The sequence below is a fragment of the Eptesicus fuscus genome, chromosome 16 (assembly GCF_027574615.1).
Source record: "Eptesicus fuscus isolate TK198812 chromosome 16, DD_ASM_mEF_20220401, whole genome shotgun sequence".
Classification (NCBI taxonomy): Eukaryota; Metazoa; Chordata; class Mammalia; order Chiroptera; family Vespertilionidae; genus Eptesicus; species Eptesicus fuscus.
In genome coordinates this window covers 13300137-13326356 of record NC_072488.1, presented here as the reverse complement: position 1 = coordinate 13326356, position 26220 = coordinate 13300137, and the positions used below count along the sequence as shown (strand labels likewise).

Here is a 26220-nt window from a genome sequence, read left to right as displayed (position 1 = left end):
GGGGAGGCATTTGTAGCTGGTGAGCTGGCTGCCTTCAAGACAGGCCCCCCGGGTCCAGCAGCTGAGTTACTTCTCCCCAGCCTTGCTTGACTATCGCAACAACCTAGGAGGCAGCGGAAATAATCCCACACCCCACGCTGCTTGTTTTCATCCTGATGGGTTGCTTGTTGTCTGCACACAGATCTCTCCAGAAGGCGTTCCTGGTGGGGCGGGAACAAACAGTCTGGGCTGCATACAGCGCTCTCCACACTCATTCCACAGGGGCCTTCTCGTGTTAGACCCATGGGGAGACTTTAAACTTTCTACCAAGTCAGCCCCTGCTAATTCCACCATTAATAACAACAACAACAATAATAAATACTTTTGAGTGCTTATTAAGTGCCAGCCACAAGTCTAAAACTGCATGTACTAATTCCTTCAATCCTGGCAACACACAGGGGCTAGAAGCTGGGTTCTCTATTATCCCATTTTACAGATGTGGAACAGGGACGGTAAGTTACTCGTCTAAGGTCACATGATTTTGGGCAGGGAGGTAAATCCATGATGGGGAAATCCCAGGAACTCAGATCGCCCCCCCCCCATACCCCGTGTTAACACAAACCCTCCCTGTCCTTGCTCTCCTCCCGCCCCCTCCTTTTCCTCTCATTCTTTCTTGCACCCTTTACTAGTCCTTCACCTTCCAAGCTCTGCCAATGAGGCACCTCACTGTCCCTCTCTAGGCGAATGCCCTCTCCCGACATTGGGGGAGGGGGACCTTCCTTGCTCACCTCATGGATGCTGCAGGGAAGAACCATCAGGACCAACGTGGGGGTGCACTTGGCCCACTGGAGGTGCCGGGTGGGCAGGAGGGAGTCAGGCTTCACCCCATGGCAGAAGCCCATGTGCTTTGTCCCATTGCAGCATCTCGGGCTATGGAGCGGCTGGCGGGAAAGGCGGGAGGAACACCATGATGCGGTCCCACGGCGTGTCTGTGCTGGGCATCTTCAACCTGGAGAAGGACGACACGCTGTACATCCTGGTCGGACAGCAGGGGGAGGACGCCTGTCCCAGCGTAAGTGCCAGAGCTGGGTTTTCTCCTCCACATGCAACCCGGGCCCCCAGGGGCCCTCGGAGGGCACCAGCACCCCTAGCACTCCTTCTGGGGGCTCAGGTTCAAAGATGGCAGGACCCGTCCCTTGTCCTGCCTGCAAGTGCCCCTCCTTTTCTAGGCCGTTTGGGTCCTGGGAAAGCTGGGGGTGTGGCTATTGTGGTTTCACCTTCCCACAGGGACCAAGGCTGGGGCATGGGTTACACAAGGACCCTTAAAACTAAAGGACTGCATCCCCATGTGAACGGGCAAATGGTTGTTCCTTTAGCAGAAGTACTAGTTGAAGCCACTTCCTGAACTTTCTTGCTAGGGCATCGCTGTCTTTGGCCATATTATTATAAACAGAAAAATACCAGCTTAAACATTTCTTGCTTAGCTCTTAGGCACATGTATGTCCATAAGTACATAGAATAAGCTCTGAACTATACACATAACTGGTTGTTTCTGGGGAGGGGACTGGAATTGGGGGTGCTTTATCAGTAATGCCCGGTATGGTTACAAAAAGAATGCGTTCATATAGTATTTATTATTTGTGTGATTAAAGCTTTTTAAAAATATAAAGCACAGATGAGAGCTGGAAGAACAGGTAATCCACTCGTCCCATTTTACAGATGGGAAAATGGAGACCACAGCAGTGAAGGGACTTCAAAGTCATTCACAACACAGGGCAGAGTAGGGACTTGGGCTCCTGATTTTGCTGTGCCCACCCTTGCTTAGGCCTCGGTTTTTATGGCCTTTTGTTCTTTTCCACTTAGAGCCCATCACTTGACAAGCTAGACCGCCATTCTCTACAGCCCCAGACATAGCCTGTCCTTCTCATCTCTGACCCCACTGGGTGTCTAGCAGCCACACGGGAGAACTCCAGCAGCAGGAGCTAAGAAAGCTGGTGGAGCCCTAGCTGGTTTGGCTCAGTGGTTGGAGCCTTGGCCTACGGACTGAAGAGTCTCGGGTCCGATTCCATTCAAGGGCACGTACCTTGGTTGCAGGCTCCATCTCAGGCCCTGGTCGGGGTACACGCCGGAGGCAACCAATGGTTGTGTCTCCCTCACATCGATGTTTCTCTCTCTGTGCCTCTCCCCTTCCCTTCCACTTCTCTCAAAAAAGCTGGTAGAGGTCTGACATGACCAGGAGCATGAAAAAGTGCAGACTAATGAAGCAGCTGCCATGCAAACGCCCAGCACATAGTGGCTTGCCTCTTGCTGTGCCAGGCCCCTGGCAGTGCTGGCTGTCCTGGCAGGAACTCAGCTCCCTGCAGGGCATGTCCCCTTGGGGCCAGGCGCCACCCTCCCCTGCAGCACAGCTTCCACCTGGGGCAAGGAGCAGCCTCAGAGGACAGATGTGGGGACAGGCGATACTGAGAAAGCAATTCAATTCCACAAAATAAACTCAGGGCTCTAAGAGCTGTGCTGGGCTGGGAGCGAAGCATAGCCTCCCCTCCCCCACCGCCCCACAGTGGGTTAAAACAAAGCAGCAGGCGTAAGCTTCGCAGGTACAACCTTGTGAATGAGGACTGTCTGGACTCCAACTTTTACTCAGCAACAATAATCAGGACTTCCCAACCTGATATAATATATTAAGTCATTAAACTGCAGGCTCCGTAATGTTCACAGGAATTTATCGAGTGCTAATGTAATTCTTTCATCTAAGCAGGAAGATTGCATTGACTTTTGCAAGGGACTTTTACTTGATTGGATTGTAATCAGTTATGTCTTTTCACAGGACCACGTCCTTTTTATTTTAATTCAATTGTAATCTACTTGTTCCTCTGGGTTGCTGCACTTTATCATTTCATTAATCAACCGACTCTCTCAAACTTGGTGGATGTGCAGGGACAGCTCAGTTCTCAGCCAGGGACAGAGGGCAGCCCCCTCTGCTGGCCAGGCTGGCGCAGCATGGGCCTGGGGAAAGGAACTGGTCTTCCCGTGCTCCACACCTCCCATCCCCCCTCCTCCCCCACTCGGCACCCCCCCCCCCCTCCCCCAGGCATTGGGAGAAGGAGAAAGAAAGACCTCTTACAGGCACTCCCTCAACCTCGAGTTCTCCAAAATGATGTCTAGAGGGAATCCTCTAGAAGACGAAGTGGACTCTAAGAATTAAGCTGCGGGAGTTGGCGGCTTTTCTGGTTCCGCTCACATCCGTGTAGTTGCTCTTCCCGTGCGCTTGGCCACAGGGAGCCTGGAGTGGGCTCCGCTGCTGGAACCCCCTGCAGGGATGTACATCCCCCAGCCCCCACTTCTCCACTTCCTTCCTGGACTCATCTGGGGGCATGATGCAGGGTTCTTTACATCAGCACTATTGACATCTGGAGCAGGTAATTCTTTGAGGTGGGGGCTGTCCTGTGTACTGTAGGCAGTGAGCAGCATTCCTGGCCTCTTCCCACCAGATGCCAGTAGGATCCGGGTAATGACAATCAAAGATGTATCCAGACGTTTCCAAATGTCCCCAAGGGAGCAAAACCACTGACCTAAATGTCAAACCTCACCACCACCACCACTCGCAATGCAAATATTGTGAGAGGCCGGTGCACACCCACACAGCTCCCAGTTGGTTCAACCGTATTCAGCAAAGAAATACATACTCTGTGCCCATCACTGTTCTAGGAACTTGGGATAAATCCATGAACATATATCCAAAGAAATATCTTTGCTCTCAATATCTTTGCTTACATTCATGCCAGAGGTGGAGGGATGAACAGACAATAACTAGCTTATTAGTTAATCAGGGTGTCCCAGAGGGATGTGTTAGAGTATATAGAAGTAGGTCAGGGGAGTCAGAGGTGCCAGAGTTTGAGGCAGGTTGCAGTTTTAAACAGGGTGGCCAAGGAAAGCCTCCTGAGAAAATGGCAGTTGAGCCCTGGCTGGTTTGGCTCAGTGGATAGACTGTTGGCCTGCTGACTGAAGGGTCCCAAGTTCAATTCTGGTCAAGGGCACATGCCCAGGTTTGTGCACTTAATCCCCAGTAGAGGGTGTGCAGGAGGCAGCCGATCAATGATTCTCTCTCATCACTGATGTTTCTATCTCTCTCTCTCCCTTTCCCTTCCTCTCTGAAATCAATAAAAATATTTTTTTAAAAAAGAGAGAGAAAGAAAATGGCAGTTGAGCAGAGTCCCAGAAGAGATTAAGAACAAGGAAAATATCTGGGGAGTCCAGCAGACAGAGTCCACGTCCCTGAGGGCGGAGCACGCCTGGTGTGGCGTGCAGGGAGCAAGAGGGGGGTTAGACATGAGGTCAGGTAAAGGGCCAGGTCAGGCCCTTGTTAGGTCATGTTTAAGCGTGTTTAGGAGAATGTTGAGCAGAATAGTGAGTTGATGCAGTTTGGACTTCTAAAGGCCCACTCCTGCTACAAAGGAGAGAACAGACCCCATGGGCCCAGGGGAATTCAATGGCTATTTCATCAATCCCAGCAAGAGCTGCTGGTGGCTTGGACCAGGATGGTAACAGCAGAACTGGTGAAAATGGTTGAATTCTGGGCATAGTTCAAATGTAAAATCCAAAAGGATGTCCTGCTCAATTAGATGATGAACTGAGAGAAAGAAAGGGTCAAGGATGACTCCGAGCATTGAGCCTGAGCCCCTGGACGGAGGAGCTGCCTCACCTGATGGGGGAATGCTGTGGAGGAGCAGGTTGGGGCGCCATCAGGAGTTCAGTGTTGGGTGTGCTGGGTGTAGAGCGACGTCTGGTAGACAGCCAAGCGGGGGCTCTGGTAGACAACAGGAGATGGGCCACTGGAATTCAGGAGAGAGGTCTCGAGTGGAGACACAGACTTGGGAGAAATGAGCACAAAGTGGGGACAGGATGAGATTGCCTAGGGAGCAGGACAGAGTGAGAAGACCACGGACTGAGATCTGGGGACCCCCGACCGGGAAAAGGACATGAGCCAGGGAGGCAGGAGGGAATTCAAGAGGGTGTGCAGTCCTGAAGGTCAGGTGAAGAAGCTGTATTATGAGGAAGGGACCAACTCCAAGTGCTGCTGCAGGGGCAGCAGGGGGTGAGCTGTAGTGACACAAAGGCCCTCGTCCAGTCTATAGCTCCCTCCTCCCCACTCCTGCAATCTCCAGCATCTACATCCCCAAGCGCCGGAGGCCCCCCGCTGCCAGGCAACGAGAGGAAGAAAAGGAGCAGGGTCTGAGGGGATGGACCGCCTTGGCACCACTGGTTCAGACTGGGCAGCCCCCAATCTACAGAGAAGGAGGCAGGTCCAGGGAGGTGAGGGTCTCAGCCAATCTCCAGCCGAGCCTGTCAAGTAGCCAGCCTGAGCCCTGGGTTCTGTGCTCCGCTCTCCCAGCTGACAGCCCCATCTCTGTCCCAGACCTAGGCTCAGGTCGGCTGCCTCTGGCATCTCGTGCCCTCCCTGGCAGCAGTGAGTGGGGTTTCCTTCCCGCAGTCCCCTCGACCCCACCCAAACCCCAGCCCTGGACAGCACTGCACAGACATAGGAGAAATGTCAGCTTTGTACAGGAACAAGTCACAGCCTTCCGCCCACACTACATCCTCTCTTAAAAATACCAAATTACTTCCATCGTTAAATCCAAAATGCCATAAAACAAATCGCATTCGGCTTTTTATCTGGAAATTTCTCTAGTGCTCACTGCTGGCACCCCTGAGTGCTTCAGCGTAAGGAGGGGCTAAAGATGAATGGCCGCATCCACCAGCTAGTTACACAGCAGCATTCAGTGGAAATCTGATGTTTTATTGGCCTTTTTTCTATTAAGTAAAAGAAAAGTCATTTTCCTCTGAGGTCAGGTCGATGTTTGTGGCGACAAGCGGGATGGCTCTTCTTGAAGCGCTGGCCTCTTCATTCGGGGACCCAAAGATCCGAGTCACAGGAAGTCCCAGCACACCCGAGACCCCGATGCCTGGGCTCACACCAGGACATGTGTAGGCCCAGAAGTGAATCCAAATTAAGACAGCCACCATTTGTTCAGTCCCCGGCACGTGCAAGACACCATCTCAGCTACACACCACCTCCTGTGCCTGTTCCCCGTGCACACGGGGGTCAGACGGAGGCCTGCCCACAGCTGGTCAGGGGTGTCCGACAGATCCCAGGGCCCACGGCCTCCTCAATGGCAGACACAAGAGCTCTAGTTAGGGCTGTGCCAGGTGAGTTCTGAGGCAGGAAATGGGACGTGAGCTGGGGGGAATGAGTTGCCCAGTATGGAGAAGTGACTTTCACAAGGATGAGCTGGGAATAAATCTGAGTCTGGCCTCGCACTGGTTTTTTCTCTTTCCATGAGGCATCAGTCCTGCAACTTCCTCCCCGCTGCCCGGAGAATGGAGTCCAGTTCCTTCTGGGATCGTACCCGAGGCCCCTGCATGACTTCGTTTCGTTCCCTCCACCCACCCGCCTCACACTCCCTCCATCTCACCGTGTAGGACCTCTGCCATCTGCTCTTCAGAGTCAGAAGACACTTCCGCTCCTGCTGAACCATCTCTCTGTCCTGAGATGGGCTTTTCTGAGCCAAAAAGACTCCTTCCCCAAATACCCCACTCACCTTGTGGGCGTGTGCTGCTCCCTCCCCCTGGAATGCCCTTTCTCTCATTCTCTGTGTTTAAAAGTCTCTCTATCAGATGTAGTATACAACATAGGGAATACAGTCAATAATGTCATAATAACTTTGTATGCTGACGGATGGTTACTAGATTTAACATAGTGATTGCTTCCGAATATATATAAATGTCAATCACTATGTTGTATACCTGAAACTAATGTAATGTACTTTAATGTCTTTTAAAAATCTCCCTATCCTTCAAGGCCCAAGTTAGTGCCACCTCCTGCAGGCAGTCCTCCCAGATCACCAGTCAGCAACAAAGGCTCACTCTCCCTCCCCGACTTCCCATGCATTTTCTAACTAAGCTATCCTCGTGATCCTTCTCTAATACTGCCCAGAGGGACAGTTATCTGGGTATATTTTTGGTCTCTTCAACTCAGCTCTAAGCTATTTGAGAGATAGACCCTATCTTTTTTTAAAAAATATATTTTTATTGATTTCAGAGAGGAAGGGAGAAGGGGAAAGAGATAGAAACATTAATGATGAGAGAGAATCATTGATTGGCTAGGTCCTGCATGCCCCCTACTGGGGATGGAGACAGCAACCAGGCATGTGCCCTTGACTGGAATCCAATCCGGGACCCTTCAGTCCACAGGCCGGCGCTCTATCCACTGAGCCAAACCGGCTAGGGCAGACCCTATCTTTAAACATAGAAGATCTGTCTGCTGGGAAGTAGAGAAACTTGGCCACAAACCCGAGGTGCTTTTTGTTTCTGCAGACAAACCGATTAATCCAGAAAGTCTGCATTGGAGAGAACAACGTGATAGAGGAAGAAATCCGCGTGAACAGAAGCGTGCACGAGTGGGCAGGAGGGGGCGGCGGAGGGGGCGGAGCCACCTACGTATTTAAGGTGAGTGGGCTGAGCCGGCTCCCAGGGGCAGTGACATCTGTGTGTCATGGGGTTCCTTCGCGACAGCCCCAGGAACCAAATGCCACTTAGTGCCATTTAAGGATGAGGAAACCGAGGCCCAGAGGGGCATGGGCTCCCTGTCTGTCCAAGAAAGGCAGTCTCTTCTCTCACTGATGTACCGGCCCGATTCACCCCCAGGCCTCTGCCATGCCTGCCTCAGCGCTCCAGAGGGTCCACCGTGCCCTCCTCTGTCCTCAGGTGGACTTCCCCTGCCAGGCCCGCCCACAGGGACAGTGATGCTGAGTGCCTGCTCTGGAGGTTGTGAGGGTCAGAGCCAGAGACCCCAGGGAGAGAGAGGAAGGAGAGAGCAAGGAGACCTCGTGCCACCAGCACCCAACCTCTGCGGCTCCTCTGAGCTTCAGGGAAGGGGCTGCGCAGGCAGCGTCTGAGCTTGAGCCCCCGGGTGCTACAACCTGAGTTCGGAGCCCTCAGCCCCCCAAGGTATCACCCGCCGCCGAGCACACACTCAGACACGTTCCTCGGGGCGCTGGCTCTCCAGAGTGGAAGCCCAGCTCCGTCTGTCGATCTCTCCATGTCTCTCCGGCCAGATGAAGGACGGCGTGCCAGTGCCCCTGATCATTGCGGCTGGCGGAGGTGGCAGGGCCTACGGGGCCAAGACGGACACGTTCCACCCCGAGAGGCTGGAGAATAACTCCTCGGTTCTAGGGCTCAACGGCTACTCCGGAGCCGCAGGTAAAGCAGTCAAGCCCGCCCTCTCCCGGAACGTTCTCCCCGGGCCATCACACCTGTGGCATCTTAGTCACCGATACTTGAGAGGCTGGGAGCTCTACGTAGGGACCAGCCTCAAGGGAGGAAGGGCAGGCAGATCTTTAGGCCCAGAGACCACCTTGCTGATGCCGTTTGGACTTGGGGAAGGTCACTGAGAAAATGAGACGGGCACCAGCATTCAGACCGCCAGCCCAGCCCTCCCTGGGTTTTACCACATGCACCTGGAGGTGAGCAGAGGGAAGGAATCTGGAGCGGAGTCCAAGCCTCCGGACCCCCGTGGTTCCTACCTCGGCCAGGCCTGGGCTGCCAGCTCACACAGCTCCTCACCGGGAGCTCTTGCTGGAATCTTCGTGGCTGGGCTCTGTGCTCGTTGTGAGAGCAGCCACACCACAGGACAGGCACCGAAGGGGATGTGGACTCTCCGATTCTCGGAGATCAGCCATCTCTAAAGAGAAAATGCAGTTCCTTCTTGGATTTTCTCCACAATCGGAGTGAAGGGGGGTTCTGGGAGCCATTTAAAATTGGAGATTAGTTAAAGCAAATACTCAAACTTTCTCTTTAATCAAGAGACGACTAGGGCTAGAAGAAAGTAGAACTAGTTATCGGGTCCACAGTAAAGAATTGCCCCCAGCACTGTTTACAGCGCCCGGCACACCTGTGCGGGTTTAATAAATTGCAGAGCACTTCGGCAGCTATTATACATGTGCTTTTCAAAGCATATCCTAGGGTTTTCCAGAAAGATATTATTATTCCCATTTTATAAGAGTCAGCGAGCTCATAGAAAGTGGATTTTTTTCTCAACATGGCCACACTGTTGCATACTCAATCCATTTTTTAAAAAAGCATTGTTGTTGATGTATTTTTATGTGCATTATTTTCTTTTCCACATATTTGCTCAAAGGCTGCAAGATAGAGTGAGGTGTCAGAAACCACCTCAGCGCCCTAACTGGTTTGGCTCAGGTTTGATTCCGGTCAAGGGCATGTACCTTGGTTGTGCAAGAGGCAGCTGAACGATGTTTCTCTCTCATCGATGTTTCTAACTCTCTATCCCTCTCCCTTCCTCTCTGTAAAAAAAATCAATTAAAAAAAAAAAGAAAAGAAAAGAAACCACCTCAGCTGGGGACTGCATAGGGTGCAGGGTAGGAGGGTGGAGGCAGGGGAGGTGGCAGGCATGGTACCAGGCCCAGTGCGTCCTGATGTATCATATGCTCAGGGCTCGCTCTGCCTGGCCAGCTGCCAGAACTCACCCAGGTCCTTCACGGAGCAGGGCCTTCCCCACCACCTGACACAGCACCCCCTCTGGTTGGAGGAGAGGCCAGCCACTTGAAACCTACGCACCTGTAGCGTCCAGCGGGACAGAAGGTCCCCACGACTTGCCTGGGGGCTTTGATTGCTTCTGTGTGAACTCATTCTGGACCCAGGCTTGTTCCTGACCTGGTCCCCATTGTCTGAAACCCGTCTCCCTCTTTGCAGCATAAGAGCCATCTCTATCCACAGCTCCCCGGCCTCCATCCCCCCCACACACCTAGCCTCCCTCTGGGTCCAAAAGCACCTCCCAGGCCAGCTAACCCTTTCAGACCCAGCAGACCTGGCACCGCTGTTTCCCCAGGTCCCACCACCCACCATCTGCCGGAGCAGAAAGAGCTCCGGGCGCTTTTGGAGTAGGCTGCCTACTGAACTGTCACATGAGCCAGTATTGGGGGAAAGAGGCCCTGGAATCTCAGGAGCCAGCAGGAGCCTTAGTGCATCAGCCTCGGCCTCAGGACAGAGAGGCACCTCACCCCGCCTCAGCTCTGCAAACAGCACTTCCTCCACAAGCGCTCACCGCAGCCCAGGCACGGTCACTCCTCTACCCCCCACCTGCTCTGCCCCTGACCTTGGAGCAGCTCCTCAGAAGCAGGCAGGCACGACACTGCCTGAGCTCAGAGTGGGAGGCCTCTGCACGCGTGTGCTCTGCCTCAAAAGCACACTACACGTGGTGCTTTATGAAGCATTCCACACTCACCGCCTCCTTTGACCCAAATGTCAACCCGCTGAGGCCATCTTACTATCCCCAGGTGAAGGCTCAGGATGGGGAAGCTCTTGCCCAGTCAACAGCACAGCCCACTGGGTTATCCGTGCCTGGTCCAGGGCTCCTACAAGGAGCCTCTGCAGCGACCTTAGCAGGGTGCCCAGGGAGGTGGGTCCCGGTTCTTACTGACATGGGAAGCAGCCATGGAGAGAAGGCCCAGGAACACGCCGAGTGTCATGCTGCCTGCCCCCACCGGCCCCTTTCCCAGCCAAGCACTCTCAGGGCTTTCGAGCCAGAGGCCTGCGGGAAGCAGAGGTACCAGGTGTGCACCCTTCAGGACGTCCAGCTGTGGCCCCAGCAGGTCTCTCCAGGACAGAGGCCATGTCCCTGGACTCTAGCCCTAGGCCCACTGAAGACAAGGCCCCTGGGCCCCCTCAAAGCGCATGAGGTCCTCCTTGGCCAGGCCCAGCGGCTGAGCCAGCCCAGCCTCACGGGTTCTCTGTCTTCCTGCAGGTGGTGGAGGTGGCTGGAATGATAACACTTCCTTGCTCTGGTCTGGAAAATCTTTGCTGGAGGGTGCCACCGGAGGACATTCCTGCCCCCAGGCCATGAAGAAGTGGGGGTGGGAGACAAGAGGGGGTTTCGGAGGGGGTGGAGGGGGGTGCTCCTCAGGTGGAGGAGGCGGAGGATATATAGGTAAAGATGATTTGTGTTCAAGGTGTCACCCCCTCCCTTAGTCCTAGGCACCTCACCTCTCCCAGCCCTCGCCTGCCCTCCCCTGGCCGCCCAAGTGTGGACTGTGATGTGACCGTGCACGCCTTCCTCAGCCCGGGCACCAGCCAGAGGCAGGGTGTTGGCTTGCGAGCCAGCATCCTGCCTCAAGGCTTCCATAGCGTCCGCATCAAGATCCCGTGTGATTCTTGATCACCCCCAAAGCCGATGACCAAGAGGCTTTGGCTTCCCAGACTGTTCTCAGAGCCACCCTAGGGATGTGCTGGCTTGAGAACCTCGGAGGCCAGACTTCTGAACCCCATGCCTCCCTTTGGATGGCCTGGCCCCTGTCTTTGCAAGCCAGCTCCCTAAGGGCCTGGCTTGTGGCTTCTGGCCTCAAGGACGCCTCACTTTCCCTTTCCTGCCCCAGCCCACCAGCTCCAGAACGGCCCACTCTCCATGCCAATGGGCGCTCCTCCTGGGGGCAACTGCGGGCAGCCCCAGCCCGGCCGGCCCAGCCCAGCCCTCGGGCAAGCAGCTGGCCAGTGGCCCGGCTCTCCTCTGGGCTAGTGCAGAGCAGAAGAGCCTTCTGAAGCTGAGAGGCAAATGGTGTCTCCTCCATCCCCACAGATTAGGACGCAATGCATGCACACACCGTGGTGTTCTGTCTGTGTTTTGCTTTGCGCTGCGTAAGATGCTTGCATTAACCAGATGCTCTCTTTTCTAAGCCATGGGTGGGTGGGGGAGCCCGAGGGGGGAGCCCAGAGATAAGCCAGCCCCAACTGAATGGAGGGACAGGAGCCTACAGGCACAGGGGCCCTTCCCCCACGACCCTACCCTGACCCCAGGGGACTGGAGAGCAACTTCTCTGAGCTACTGCCTGGCCAGTCCCGGAAGAGGCCCTGGGCTAACCCAGCCTGGGAGACTAGAACTTGTCCGGTTCTTGTTCACGTGCACTGCTTCCTGCGGCCCCGGCCCCGTAGAGTGGGGACGCCCGGTGGGAGCTGGCCTGGACCTGGAGGGGAAGGTGGCCCACACCCAGCATCTACTGAGCCCGGGGCTGCCCTGTGCCTGAGCCTCCCTTCCCTCCTCACCGCCCGCCCTCCAGGCCCCACCCCCACCCCCTGCATGACCCGCTTACGCGCACGTGTGTTGAGATTGGGCACCCACCTCTCTGCGTTAAACTTCTCTGGTTTGCCCCAGGCGGCAACGCAGCCTCAGACAATGACCCCGAGATGGACGGAGAGGATGGGGTGTCCTTCATCAGTCCCCTGGGCATCCTGTACACCCCGGCTTTAAAAGGTACCCCCTCTGCCAGGTGCAGAACCAGCTTCCTTAGGCCAGTTCTCCCACCCAGCTGAACCCCGGGCTGCTGGCAGGAGCCCAGGAAACAAAGGCATGACTGGGTCTCATCCCACCAAGTGTCCTGGCGTCGGGAGTGGGGTCTCATATGGGCACAGAGGCGGGAGACTGACGACCAGGCAGGCCAGTCCTAGGAAATCCAGCAGCATTAGGGCTGTCCCTGTCCCAGCCAACTTGAGGAGCAGGTGTGTGGACCCCCCACCCCCACCCCAACCTACATAAATACATCCAAACAGCCTCAGCGCCCCCCTCGCCAGAGGCACGGGGACCTTCCCACACAGAGCAGCGCTCCAGGGCAGTGACTAGGGACAGGGACGGAGAGAGCACACTGGCCGCGGAGATGAAGCGCAGGCTGGGAAGGGTGCAGGCGGCACAGTGAGCCCAGCTAGCCGCCTCCTTGCCCACAGTGATGGAAGGCCACGGGGAGGTGAACATTAAGCACTACCTAAACTGCAGCCACTGCGAGGGCGACGAGTGCCACCTGGACCCCGAGAGCCACCAGGTCATCTGCTTCTGCGACCACGGCACCGTGCTGGCTGAGGACGGTGTCTCTTGCGTTGGTAAGGGGCTGGGTGGGGCCCAGAGATTGAGCCACAGCTGGGCTCCGTGGTTCTGGGACACGTGGCACCCAGTTTTGTAAACTTCCTGAACCCCCTCCTTGGTCTGCCCCAGCATGAGCGCTCTGACAACGAGGCAGAGACCTGAGTGTGAAGGATGGGTCACGGCTCACGAAGGAGTCTGAGCCACCTAGTGCCACCCCTAACCCAGGGCGTGCACCCCCACATCCGCACCGGGGCCAGCCGTCTCCGCTAGAACGGCCTGCGCTCCTAAGGCTCGCTCTTCCTCCGGGGCGTTCCAGAGCCAGGCCCGCTCTGCAACGCCCGCCCCTCGGCCTCCCCAGCCTTTCCAGGGTGTCCCCCTGCAAGTCTCCTCCAGATTCAATGCCCTGGGTTCAGTCCACTCGCACAGGACACCGTTGTCTCCGCTCCTCCTGTGTCCCACGTCTGCAGCTGTTCCAGTTGTCACGTCCCTTTTGAAATGCAGCGTCGGGACCAGGCAGGACACCTCGGTGTGGTCTGAGCCGGTGCGGCGCGGGGACACGCCCTCCTGGGCTCTGGGCCGGCTCCCGGCCACAGGAGGTGATTCGGCCTCAGAGTTACTGAGGGTGCACCCTGTTGTTGGGTCATCCTGAGGTCACCGTCATCCAAGGCCTGGAACTCTTGTGTGAGCCATTGTCGGCTCACCTTGTAGCCTCGCCCCGCCATCGGACAGTCTGTATTTTGGATTAATGTCCATTTAGACTTGTTACATGTTCCCTCCACCCCAAAGCTGCTGCTGACGGCTGTGAAGCCAGGGCGAACCTGCCTCGGGCCCCTGGTCCCCTGAAAAGGAAGGTGGGCCTGTCTCCAGGGCTGAGAGGAGCAGCGGCTTTGGTCCTGGCCGGGGAGGGCATTTCGGACGGGGCCAGCTCACAGGAGTGTCAGTGTGGTCACTGGTGTCTCGTGGGGACTGTCTTCCAGTGTCGCCCACCCCAGAGCCCCGCCTGCCACTCTCACTCATCCTCTCCGTCGTGACCTCTGCCCTCGTGGCCGCCCTCGTCCTGGCGTTCTCTGGCATCATGATCGGTGAGTGTGCCACAGCCCTGGCTGCCAAGGAGAGGGGTGGGGAGAGGCAGGACAGAGCAGCGTCTCAGGCTCTGCACGGACCCCGAGTCACCCTCTGTCTGGGTTGTGACCAGGCAGCCCAGGCCCAGCACAGCTGTGGTTCCCTAGGAGCCCTGGTTCTGAACCTCAGCCTGACTCCTGGCTGCTCTGCTCTAGGGGAGGCGGGTGGGGCACTCTGCAGGGGGACCCCCAGCTCAAGCGCAGCCCCGCCCTCATCCCCGGACTTCACCTCCAGCTCCCATCCAGCAGGCACTGCTCCCTGTGGCTCACTCCCCTGCACCGCCTCCAGCCCCCTTCCCGCCACAGCAGAGAATGCAGAGTTGGTTTGTGAGTGTTTCCTGTTAGGCCTGCGAGCCCAGGTGAGCTGATGGGCAGGTCGCAGAGGGCTCAGCATGGTCCTGCAAGGCTCCTCCTGCTGGAAATGCCCAGGACAGGTGGGCAGGACAGGAAGGCAGGCAAGGGAAAGCTCAGCTCTGGGCTGCACTGAATCCCAGGTCACCCTGTGATCACGGTTGCACATGTCATGGCGCAGGGAACTGAGAGCTGGCTCACTCGCCGGCCGCCGTAGGGGTGGAGCTGGGCTTAAAGGCAGACTGCACCTGTGGGTCACAGTTCCGGGCTCCCTCCCCTGGAGTTAGCCTACAGCTGTGGTCGGCAAACTGCGGCTCGCGAGCCACATGCGGCTCTTTGGCCCCTTGAGTGTGGCTCTTCCACAAAATACCACGGCCTGGGCGAGTCTATTTTGAAGAAGTGGCATTAGAAGAAGTTTAAGTTTAAAAAATTTGGCTCCCAAAAGAAATTTCAATCGTTGTACTGTTGATATTTGGCTCTGTTGACTAATGAGTTTGCCGACCACTGCCCTACAGAGTGTTCTCACTCTGTGTAATAGAGATAATGGTTCTTTGCACGGTGGAGCTCTTCAGAATTTTTCAAAACCATTTAATATTGGTGAATTTATTTCATTAAGACAACTCTAGGTGGTGGGGTGTGGGACAGGGCAGGGGTTACTTTCCCTGCTTACAGAGGAGATTGGGGTACAAAGAGGTCACATGACCTAGTCAGTGTCACTGGACTTGTAAGTAGCAAAGGTGAAATTAGAACTCTGGTCCTCATGCACCAGCTTAGATGCCAGTTTAGAGACCTATTTGCTCTGGCAGTTCAACTCCCAGAAGCTCAGTGACGGTGAGCCCGGCTGCTCTCAAATCCATACCATGATTGCACCACACAGAGACTGGGCACAGCGAGACACTGAGGTGGGCCTCTTCCTGAGGGACACGGCTCCTCTGAGGGCCACTGTAGCTCCAGAATGTTCCCAGTGCTTTGCTGGATCGTCTTTACAGTTCATGGCCATCAAGGGCTGTTACTCAACCTCCCTCACTCTCCTGCATGCCGGACCAGACTTTCAGCACAACCTGGTGGTCCCCCAGCCTTCCTGGGTCCCTCCCCATTTCCTCTCAGAGCCATTTGCCCTATGAAATTCTGCATGTTTAATCCTGTCTTCGGTCTGCTTCTCAGGGGACCCAAACTAATGTATCTCTGCCCCTATATGATACAGCAAAATCTTTTATTTATATGATACTAGTGGCCCATTGCAGGAAGATTCCTGCAAGTGGCTGCCGCAGCCACCCGCCCCGCCCTGCCCCACCTGCCGCCGCCGCCCAAGCTTTCCCTCTGGCAGTCGCCTTGCTTTCTGCTTTTCCTCCCTCTTCCTTCTATGCTGTCTTCAGTCTTCACTCCTCCCTCCCTCAGCGTATGCAAATTAACCTCCATCTTTGTTGGGTTAATTTGCATACTCACTCTGATTGGCTGTGGGCATAGCGAAGGTACGGTCAATTAGCATTTTTCTCTTTTATTAGTGCAGATTAAGCTTTACATTAACTTTAAATAATATGTCGATTAAAAGTACACTTTCACTTCTATAATCATTTTGTTAGTATTACTAAGTGTGATGGAAGGTTTAGATCTCAGAGGAGGAGATGGAGGTCCAGGAAGGCTTCCTGGAGGAGGTGGCCTGTGGTGGCTTCCAGTGCCGGGTGCCTGGTCCAGGCCACTTCCATCTCCATCTGCAGTGTACCGCCGGAAGCACCAGGAGCTGCAAGCCATGCAGATGGAACTGCAGAGCCCCGAATACAAACTGAGCAAGCTCCGCACCTCAACCATCATGACTGACTACAACCCCAACTACTGCTTTGCCGGCAAGACCTCGTCCATCAGTGACCTGAAGGAGGTGCCACGGAAAAACATCACCCTCATTCGGTGAGCGCCCCAGCCATCCTTCAGGGAAAGGGGGTATTCTAGGGGTTGGCTGTCATCCCAACACACAGGTTCCTCTAGCCACAAGAGGCCAGCAAAAAGTTGCTTTTAATTGAAACTCCTAGGGCACCCCTAACCCTCCCAGAGGGAGGTTTAATGTTCGGGGCCATTTGGGGGGTATTAAATTACTCAATACCCTGTATCTTCATGGGGTTTGTACAATGAGAGGAAGACTACATGGGAGTGACCAGGCCTCTCAAAATCCACATAAGTGCCCTCCCTGAGCCTTCCTGGCCCCTTTCTCCCCTGATGGAGCCGAGTGGCCTCCTTGAGCTCCCAGGCACCCTGTGCATGTCACTCACTGAGCACCACACAGAAGTGTCTGTCAGCCTTTGTCCCTCCCTCCCCCGGAGTGCACACCTTCAGGGCGAGGGTCGGGTCTCAGTCACCTCTGTGTCCTTGGCAAATGTCAGACTCCAGTCTTTACTGAAGGACTGTCCACCACTGCCATGTATCCCAGGTTGTAACACCTCTTGGCACTTCTCAGACAAAGCAATGGAGGCCCGGGGCTGAGTAGCAAAGCCAGGGTGAGGTGTGACCTGGAGTGTGTGTGTGCCCCGCTGCCCCTCGTGGACAGCTCGGCCTTTCTCTCGGCCTGCCCGCCTACACCTCATCTGGCCTTCTCCTTTGCACAGGGGTCTGGGCCATGGTGCGTTTGGGGAGGTGTATGAAGGTCAGGTGTCTGGAATGCCCAACGACCCGAGCCCCCTGCAAGTGGCGGTAAAGGTAAGCGGGGTCCCTCGGGGGCCTGAGCTTGGCCAGCGGTCTCTGTTGGCCACAGTCTTTGCCGACAGCCCTCCTGCGGCTAAAGGCCTTCTCCCCTCTGTGCCCAGACGCTGCCCGAGGTGTGTTCCGAGCAGGACGAGCTGGATTTCCTCATGGAAGCCCTGATCATCAGGTAGCGTCACAGAGACACCCCACCGCCCACATGCACATGCTTCTGACTGATGTCCCAGAGGGAACCCCCTCCCGCACACCCCTCCCTCTCCAACAGCAGACTCCCCCAATTCTCAGCATGGCCTACCAGAATGGAACAGCCCCCCATGGTTGTCACTGGGAAAAATCTCTCTGACCAAATAATCCAATTGGTACTACTCTGCCTTCAGCTAACATCATTCATTCTTTTCCCTGCTTCTTAAGAAACAGAGTGTGCTAGCTATCATCTCTCTCCAGGCTACTCCTCTACCAGCCTTCCACCGCCCCCAGCTCTCACGTGTGCCCCTCACATGGTGGAAGGCTGCCCCACCCTGGTCCACGCAGCAGCCTGCACCCTGCAACTCGTGGCCTGAGGCCCCTAACTGGGAATCCCAGTGTCCAGGGCTCTGACAGCAGACAACGTTAAGGAGGACTCAGGGGTTTGAGCTGAGATCTGGCGGCTCATGGCCTCCTGTTGCCCTGCAGAGCCTCAAACATCCTGAAGGTCGGGGCAGCCTGGGCCCTCCCCTCGGTGAACGTGGGCGAGGGAAGGAGGCCCCGGCAGTGTGTGTGATGAGCCTGTGGCATCTGGAGCCACGGGAGGACAGGCAGCAGGCTCTGTATTTGCTTTAAAATTACTTACTTTCCAGTTATACATGTAATACATGATTATTGAATAAAACTTGGAAAGTGTAAGATTATATGAAGAAGACCCAAGTCACTCAATCTCGTACTGGGCAATAACTACCCACCGTTGTATTTCACCTCTGCGTGTGGGTTCCCATGTGGCCCATGAGTGGTAACAAGGTCACATGAATAAGAAAACCCAAATCCCAGGGCCTCCAGGAGGCATCCACAATGGGAGCCATACGCCCCTCTTTCACACGCCATCACCTGGCAGGTCTCACCCTGTCCCCGTGGAAGGAGTCCCCGCAGCTTCTGCCTGAGGCCGGCCTCGGAGGACTCAAACGTGAACCCTAGCCAGCAGCCCGTGCATCTGTCTCAGAAAGACACTGGACGCTCCCCTGTCTCCCACCCGCTTTCTCACCCAAGTGTCTGTGCAGGGTCCTCCCACCGCCCACCAAATGCTCTCCCGCAGCCTGAGCTCAGCCAGGCCTGCCCTCTGGCTTTCACCTGCTCAGGGACGAGACAGTCTCAGCGTAGGCTCAGCATGGCCCCTGCTCCCAGCCTCTACAGAGTGCCTTTACCTAATGTGGCTGCTGCCAACAGACCTGTGTCCTGCTTTCCCCACTGTGGTTTTTCAGACTCAGCTCAGTTATATTTGCTTACCCCCCTCTGCTCTGCAGCAAATTCAATCACCAGAACATCGTGCGCTGCATCGGAGTGAGTCTGCAGGCCCTGCCCCGGTTCATCCTGCTGGAGCTCATGGCGGGAGGAGACCTCAAGTCCTTCCTCCGGGAGACCCGCCCTCGCCCGGTGAGTCTCCCCAGTGCTTGTGCCAGGAACGGAGCAGGGCAGCTGGGAAGCAACTCCTCGGGGGCCCAGGGAGTCAGCCCCTGGGCTTGGATGTGGGGGAATAGCCAGGAGAGAATGAACAGAAGTGGACAATGGCCCTGGGAGCTCATGCACGGCCTGTGCAATGGATTCTCCAGTCGGGGTCCATGTGTATGGCCTGCTGACTACGGACAGGCACAGAGAGGGACAGTCGTGCCAAACAGGTCTCTCACCCAACCAGCTGACGTGGGGCAGGTCAGTCTATATCCATTCACCCTGAACCCCACAAATGGGAACATGCTGACCTTATAGTTTTACTATCAAAATCAAGTACTGAAATATCTAGGAAGGTGCTGTGTGTGTGTGTGTGTGTGTGTGTGTGTGTGTGTGTGTGTGTGTTATAGTAAAAGGGCTAGAGACCTAGGTGGATGCAGGAATGCCACACCCTGGCCCTGCTTGGCCATTACACAGCCTTGTGGCTTAGGGCAGACTACCCAATCTAACCTCAGTATCTGCAAGGTAAGGTCCAAGTGCTGGACTGGAACATCTCGGACATGGTCCTAAACTATAAAACGCAGCACACTGGGTGGGCCGGGAATCCAGCTACCCACTCTTGTCACTGCCAGGGTCTTTGGGAGGCCCTGGGCACCAGGAACTGGAGCAGAGCAGACCTGAGCTAGGACCTGGCTTCTCAGAGGTGCCGCTGGTCTGTAAGGACTACAGGGAAGACTTGCACCCTCCCCACCCCCGGAAAACAGGAATACAGACAGGCACCCCGCTACAGAAAGCCCAGGACTGAACTTCTGCTCTCAGGGCCTCCAAGTGGCGGCAGGAACCTCGGAAGGGCACAGCTGCTCCACCCCCACCGCCAGTCAAGCTCGATTTAGAACAGCTTAGCCTGAGGAGCCCCCATACTGTTCCTGGGAGTCCCTGGGGGGGCCCACCTTGGCATTTAAGAATCCCATCGAACTCCTTGGAAATGAGTGTGTGTGCACCAGAGCACACCTGGCAGGAGGCTGTGGGCAGAAAGAAAGACTAGCCCATTTCATAATGGTCCTCATTAGCGTTGTTACCCTCCTCCTCATAGCTTTCACGTTTCTCAGAACCACTCTGTGACGTAAACAGCACAACCTTCCACAGCTGAGAAAACTGTGGCTCAGAGAGGGCCTCACAGGAAGTGGGAGAGCTGGGACCGGAACTCAGGACTATGCCTCCTGATTCACTGCTTTTCCCAACCCACTGTGCTCTTTATCCCAATGCTCTCCTTTGGGGACTGTCAAGGAGAGGTTCAGTCATTCAGGGCCAAGCCTGGGAGCCATACGGGCATCTCTGCCAGGGTCTGAGCAACAACCTCAATGGCTTTTCCATCACCACCCACCAAGGCGGAGCCCCAGCCCCGTGCCGAGATTCTCAGCGGAGCTGGCAGAGGTCTCACGGGGCATGTGTGGCATGCACTTCGGGAAGAGGCACGGCTCTGGTTTTCCCACTGAGCATTCCTGAGGCTCGAGGAGGAAACGTATTGTGCGTGCAGAGGAGAGCTCAGGGATCTGGGCAGGAATCTGGGAGCCCATCACTTGGCAAGTCCAAGATCCTGTACTTGGACTTGCACTGTGCACGGAAGGCAGGGCCTGATGTTCCATGGGCAGAGAGTATCCCCTCCTGTCGTCTGCCCCGGGATGGAACGTGACTCCTCTCACCTCCCCCAGCCCACTCTGTTGCTCCAGGGAGTCCTGGGGAGGCCCCGATCGGTGCCAGAGAAACTCCCAGCTGACATCTAGGTAACTCCTCGTTCATGTGGAATCAACTACCCCCAATATTTACTGAACCACAGCAGTGTGCCATGCCGTGGAGGTGGCCCCTCCTGGCTTCCTATAGTTCGGGGTTCCCAGCCCCGGCTGCACCGTTACTCACCTGGGGCGCTGGGAAACCTGCAGGTGCTGCAGCCACCTGGAGTGATTGGTTTACTGGTGGGGCTGAGGCCCCGGCATCCATATTGGTTTAAAACTGCCAGGTGGCCAAAACCGGTTTGGCTCAGTGGATAGAGCGTCGGTCTGCGGACTGAAAGGTCCCAGGTTCGATTCCGGTCAAGGGCATGTACATTGGTTGCGGGCACGTCCCCAGTGGGGGATGTGCAGGAGGCAGCTGATCAATCTTTCTCTCTCATTGATGTTTCTAGCTTTCTATCCCTCTCCCATCCTCTCTGTAAAATATCAATAAAATATATTTAAAAAAAAAAAAAAAAAAAAAAAACTGCCAGGTGATTTTCTAATGGGAAGCCAGGCTGGGACCCCGGGGAACAGCGAGTCCAGGTTTGGCCTCCTTGGGAGCACTTGAACTTGTGTTTCAGGTCTTCTCTTCCCCGCGAGCCTCTCACCAATGGATCACTTCTGTCTCCCCACAGAACCAGCCCTCCTCCCTGGCCATGCTGGACCTTCTGCACGTGGCCCGGGACATTGCCTGCGGCTGCCAGTACTTGGAGGAAAATCACTTCATCCACCGGTGAGTCCACGCGCCCTGCTCGCCTCCCGCCTTCTGCATCTTCCTTACCCGTCTCAGGCCCAGCTCTCCCTTCCACTGCAACGATGGGTCTCCCTCCAGTGAGGACTCAGCTTTCTTTGTCTTTACGGTGACAACTTACTCTCTCAGGGCTTCACTTGCCCCGTATGTAAAATGGGTATAAAAATACCCACCCAGCTGAAGACCCCGAGGAGCTGCTCTTGACTTCCTATGGGGACCCCTGCCTGTGTCTGGAAGTGAAACCTTCAAGTCCTATATCATTTGAACGCTCCCTCTTGCCCGCCGTTGTGACTCTGTGATTGAGTGTCGACCTATGAACCAGAAAGTCACGGTTTGCTTCCCTGTTGGGGCACATGCCCAGGTTTTGGGCTCAATTCCCAGTGGAGGGCATGCAGGAGGCTGCCGATCAATGATTCTCTCTCATCATTGATGTTTCTCTCTCTCCCTCCCTCTCCCTTCCTCTATGAAATCAATAAAAAAATATATAAATTAAATTAAATAAAAACTGAGCTCCTTAAGGCACATTAAAGGAGTTCATAGTTTCACACACTTGACTATGAGTGCTCAAAGGCAAGGACCCTGTTTTATTCATCTCCGTTTCCCTGACACATAGTGAGACACAAGGAATGTTTGTTGGATAAATTGATTTTTCTGAAATACCCTGAATGAGCATAATGATTATTTGATTTACTTGTACACCTGACTTCTACTCCACCGGATCCTCATGTTTCAATGGTGTTTGGGCTGCAACCCAAGGCCACGGGCCGTGCTGTAGGCATCAGAGCACGCTGATCTCTGTCCGCTGGCTGCGGGGGACTTTCTCAGCCGACAGCTTAATTCCGAAATCCGAAAAGTCCAAGAGATTGTCGGGCTCTTTGCAAAGCTCTTCCTAATGATTTCCTTCTAAGTTCATAACAACCTGGTGAATTAACAATTATGTGTTAGCTCACGTCTCCAAAGGGGATAGGCATATTCCGAATAATTAGAATATTAAATACAAAGCAGGAACGAGAGGTACTGCCTGAGGCTAGAAATGGAAGAGCATTTTTCGTAGCAGGAAGCTGTGCCCGCTCCCTAATGAGAACGGGGAATTCAAGATCAAGGCACACACTCATCTGGCTGCCCAAAGTTATTCCCAAAACCAGGCTGCAAACTCTCACACGGCCTTATCTTTTACTGTCACGTCACCTCTGGTCTTCAGTTCTTCCTCTTGGTTCTAAACCTTCCCAACCTCCGGGTGATTTTTCCTGATAGAAACAGCAGAAGCAGAGGAGGGGCGGGGGCCAGGCCTCTCTGTTCTCCTCCAAAGCCACACGCCCTGCTTCAGAGCGCAGGTCAGTCTGCCGTGTTGTTCTTGCCCGGTCTGTGTGCCCAGAACTTTGCCTGCATCTCCGCTCTTTATTGTCACTTGGACATGACAAAGCTGTGCCCTTTGTGAGATTCGTCCTTGGTTACAGCCACCTTTGCATCGATGTCTATGTCCTTGACGACTGGACTCATCGGAGAGCGACCTGTACAGTCACCTTGGCGCCTTCAGATGTCCCCCTTTGCTTCTCCCCGAGAGCATCTCTGCTTTGTCATCACCGAGCAGACACACTCCCTGGCTAAGGGATCCCATCCATCTTTCCTCCGACGTGTTGAAACCTGCTTCCCTGGAGCCATGATACCTGGGCCCATATCCAGTGCTCTGTTATTAGAGATGATAAGATAACAGGGCCCCATTCTCTCAGGGTTTCCATTGCCTCCATATCTGTGAAGAGTTACTGAAGGTCAGAATTTGATCCCAGAGTAATAGCTTGTTGCTCCTTTTATCTTTTTTGAGAAATGAAATTGTCAGAGATAAATCAAGAATGTACCAGATGATCTGCTTTATAAGCAAAAGGCGGCTTCTGGCAGAAATTGACTGTCTCAATCCAAGCTTTTTTTCTGGGGAACTTGGTATTATGCATCTTTTGCATCTCCAAGGGGCTGCGTGGTCTGTGGCGCATGCCCACGAAAGGATCACCTCTCATTCTCTCTCCTCCACCCTTTGTCTGCCCCCGATTCCCAGGCTCCCATGCAAGGGCACCCCCTGAATTCAGAGTGAACATCCCACATACTCCCATTTTCTACTAGGTCTGTTTCCTTTTATTATAGTTTATTACCACTTCACGAATTATGTGTTATTCTACCAATTCCTGGTGTGTTCTATGATACTGTATTTACTTTCTTGCCATTAAATTCAAGATCACTTTTTGAAGCAACCATTCCACGCACATCAGCGTAAAGACCTTTCTGGAGCCATAAATACTGTCCCTGCTCTACTTTGCTATATTTCTCTTAAGAAGTAATGGCTATATACCCCACTATTTTTCTTCTTTTTGGTGTCATGCATGTTATGCTTCTATGGTTTTATTAGGGCATTTTATGCACCATTGCTCCTCGAAATTCACCTTAAACCTCTGGGTCAGGAAAGTGGTGTCAACAACATCCGTCTCCCTCCCTGGCCCATCGTTCCGGTTTCCTAAGCCATAATTTCCAACCCAGATCCTGTTTTTAAAACACTCTACAGTTGTTTATTCTGCACGTGCTTCTCGACCAAAGATCAGGACCTTCATGAAACCAGTCAGAAACAGGCCAGCCCCAGCTGTGGCCCCCAAGGACCGCTGCTTGTTTCTGCCCTGGACTTGTGAGGCCACCCCAGACTCCTCTGGCTGCACCTGCTCCCATGGGCAGGCCAGGAGTGGGGGAGCCAGCAGTCAGTGGCAGGAGTGGCGAGGCCTCTGGCTATGCCTTAGGATGCTGCCGGCAGGTAGACCATCTGGCGCTCAACGGAGAAGAGAATGTGGCTCTGGAACCTGGAAGGAGGGATTCTTCAGCCACTGGCTAGGGGGCAGGCGGCTTAGCAAAGGCTTTGGAGGAAATCCTGGATGGGAGAACCATAATGGCTGATTAACAAGGACAACTATGGCTATGTGGGCACACCTTAACCTACTTGAATTTGGTAGCATGGAAGCCATGCTGTTCCAGAAGACGCCTTCAAACAGCTGGCGGAAACCAAGCGGCAAGCTGTACACACAGTAGCTTCAGGATGCCTTGGTCCGTCTATTATCTGCTTTTAGCGTAATTTGTTTAATGAAATGAAGATAATAATAGCACCCTTTATCTCATAGGGTTGTTGTGAGAATTAGATATGAAGCACTTAGGACAATACTCAGTACATAGTGAAAGGCCAATAAATTCTAGTTTCTATTATAGTTATTTTCATGTTATTGTCCTAATAAACATTTTCAATCATATCCCTAAGCATTTCCCATTTCCCTTGAGTTCTGAGGCCTAGAATTGGCATGGCTATCTCCTTTCTACTGAAGTGTAACGCAGTAAAGGAAACATAGAGTCGAGGAGGGAACTACTTGACCTTCTGATGAGAGGTGAAAATCCTAGTGCTGAAACCACACATGTATTCTCCCAGGGGAATAAGGAAATGTGTTTCTCATTTATTTGTTCCCAGGGACATTGCTGCCAGGAACTGCCTCTTGACCTGTCCGGGCCCTGGAAGGGTAGCCAAGATTGGAGACTTTGGAATGGCCCGGGACATCTACAGGTGAGCAAAGACCGTGTCACCTTCTCAGCCCAGCCCTCGGGAGAACGGGATGTGGCTGCTTGTGTCCTAAATCATCGCTGGCACCTTGTCAACTTGCTGCCTAAAATTTCATTAAGTTCCTTTGCAGCTTGTGGGGGAACCTTAATTAGTACCCGCACTTGACGGTCTAAATCCAGGATCACACTGCCCACCATGATTGACACCAAGTTCTTCATCAGATCGTCTCCAGTTTCAGTGCTCTAATCCTAACACATTCTGAGACACAATAACTGGGATGCGCGATATGGAAAGAGTTTCTATGTAAACATTAACTCAGGAATTCCAAGCGGCCTTAGTTTCCATGGCCAGGCAAGAGCACCCCAAAACTGGCCGGATGCCGGGCCCAGCTCATGGGTCACCTTTACCCACACGAGGAGACACGGAGTATAGCTCAAAGCCCATAAGTACATTCTTTTTCCCATAATATTCTCAAGACTACATTTTAAAACGTAAAATAACTTTTCATTTAAAAACCACTTGTATTGCACTTGATCTCAGGTTACTTCCTTATCTAATCATTTACAACAGTGACCTGCTCCCTGAGCTGAGCAAGCCACTCAGTGTGTGGTCGCTAAGCACGTCCCTCACCCAGAGAGAGAGGAGGGAGGTCATGCAGGGCTCTTACTGTTGGAGGGTTAGGGAGACCCCTGAGGCCCCGTCAGAACTGGCTGCCATCTGCGCGGGAGAAGGCCGATGCCATGCTTTGCCACCAGGTAGCAGCTCGGGGAAGATTCTGAGTTAGCAGGTCACAGTCATCAGCCACTGGTCTCCACCACGTTACCTTGGTTTGCTGCGCTCTACCTTCTTTTGCCACCCAAAGTCTCGAGGTTCCCTCCCCTCCTTTCTCAGAGGACCCCGGAGTGCCTGTGGCTTAGCGAGCCCTTCCCCTCCATCGTAGTTCTCACAGGCCCCCTCATTCCAGGCTTCACCCCCAACCTGTCCCACAGCTCCCACCCGCACTGCAATTTCACCTTCAGGACGGTGTTCTGGGGGAGCTTCATCGCCATCAGCCCCTCCCGCCCCCGCCCCCCCCCCCCCCCGCCTGTGAATCACTTCCTGCCCCGCCCCATCCCGAGCAGAACATCAGTTCTTCACCTGTGCCACGGAGCCCTGCACCCTCCCTCACTACATGCTGCCCTGTGCTGCACGTGTTCTTGCGTCTGTTCCTCCCACTAAACCCTTTCCTTGGAAGACTTATGTCCTCACCACACAGCAGAGCACCTGATACACTAAACACTCAGTATTGTTTGTTGAAGTGATTAACGAAGCGAGGCATCTGGTCGGAAAGCTGCCTCCCACGGTGGCAGGAGAGCACAGGCCAAGGGTGGAGCTGGTGTCAAAGGCATAGAAGGTAATTGATTAGTTTTCATCAGTGA

At 54.4% G+C, this 26220-nt stretch overlaps 1 protein-coding gene across 1 annotated transcript in view; it reads left to right on the top strand.

The window, feature by feature from the left end:
* The window catches only part of ALK (ALK receptor tyrosine kinase), a 591773-nt gene that overhangs the window by 554411 nt on the left and 11142 nt on the right, over positions 1 to 26220 (top strand). The window contains exons 13-25 of the mRNA XM_008162272.3: positions 901 to 1051; positions 7354 to 7485; positions 8094 to 8238; positions 10799 to 10981; positions 12200 to 12298; positions 12766 to 12918; positions 13879 to 13983; positions 16092 to 16278; positions 16971 to 17061; positions 17169 to 17233; positions 18558 to 18687; positions 21107 to 21204; positions 24713 to 24805. Of these exons, the coding sequence (XP_008160494.2) occupies positions 901 to 1051; positions 7354 to 7485; positions 8094 to 8238; positions 10799 to 10981; positions 12200 to 12298; positions 12766 to 12918; positions 13879 to 13983; positions 16092 to 16278; positions 16971 to 17061; positions 17169 to 17233; positions 18558 to 18687; positions 21107 to 21204; positions 24713 to 24805 (1632 nt within the window). The remainder of the gene's footprint in view (positions 1 to 900; positions 1052 to 7353; positions 7486 to 8093; positions 8239 to 10798; positions 10982 to 12199; positions 12299 to 12765; positions 12919 to 13878; positions 13984 to 16091; positions 16279 to 16970; positions 17062 to 17168; positions 17234 to 18557; positions 18688 to 21106; positions 21205 to 24712; positions 24806 to 26220) is intronic.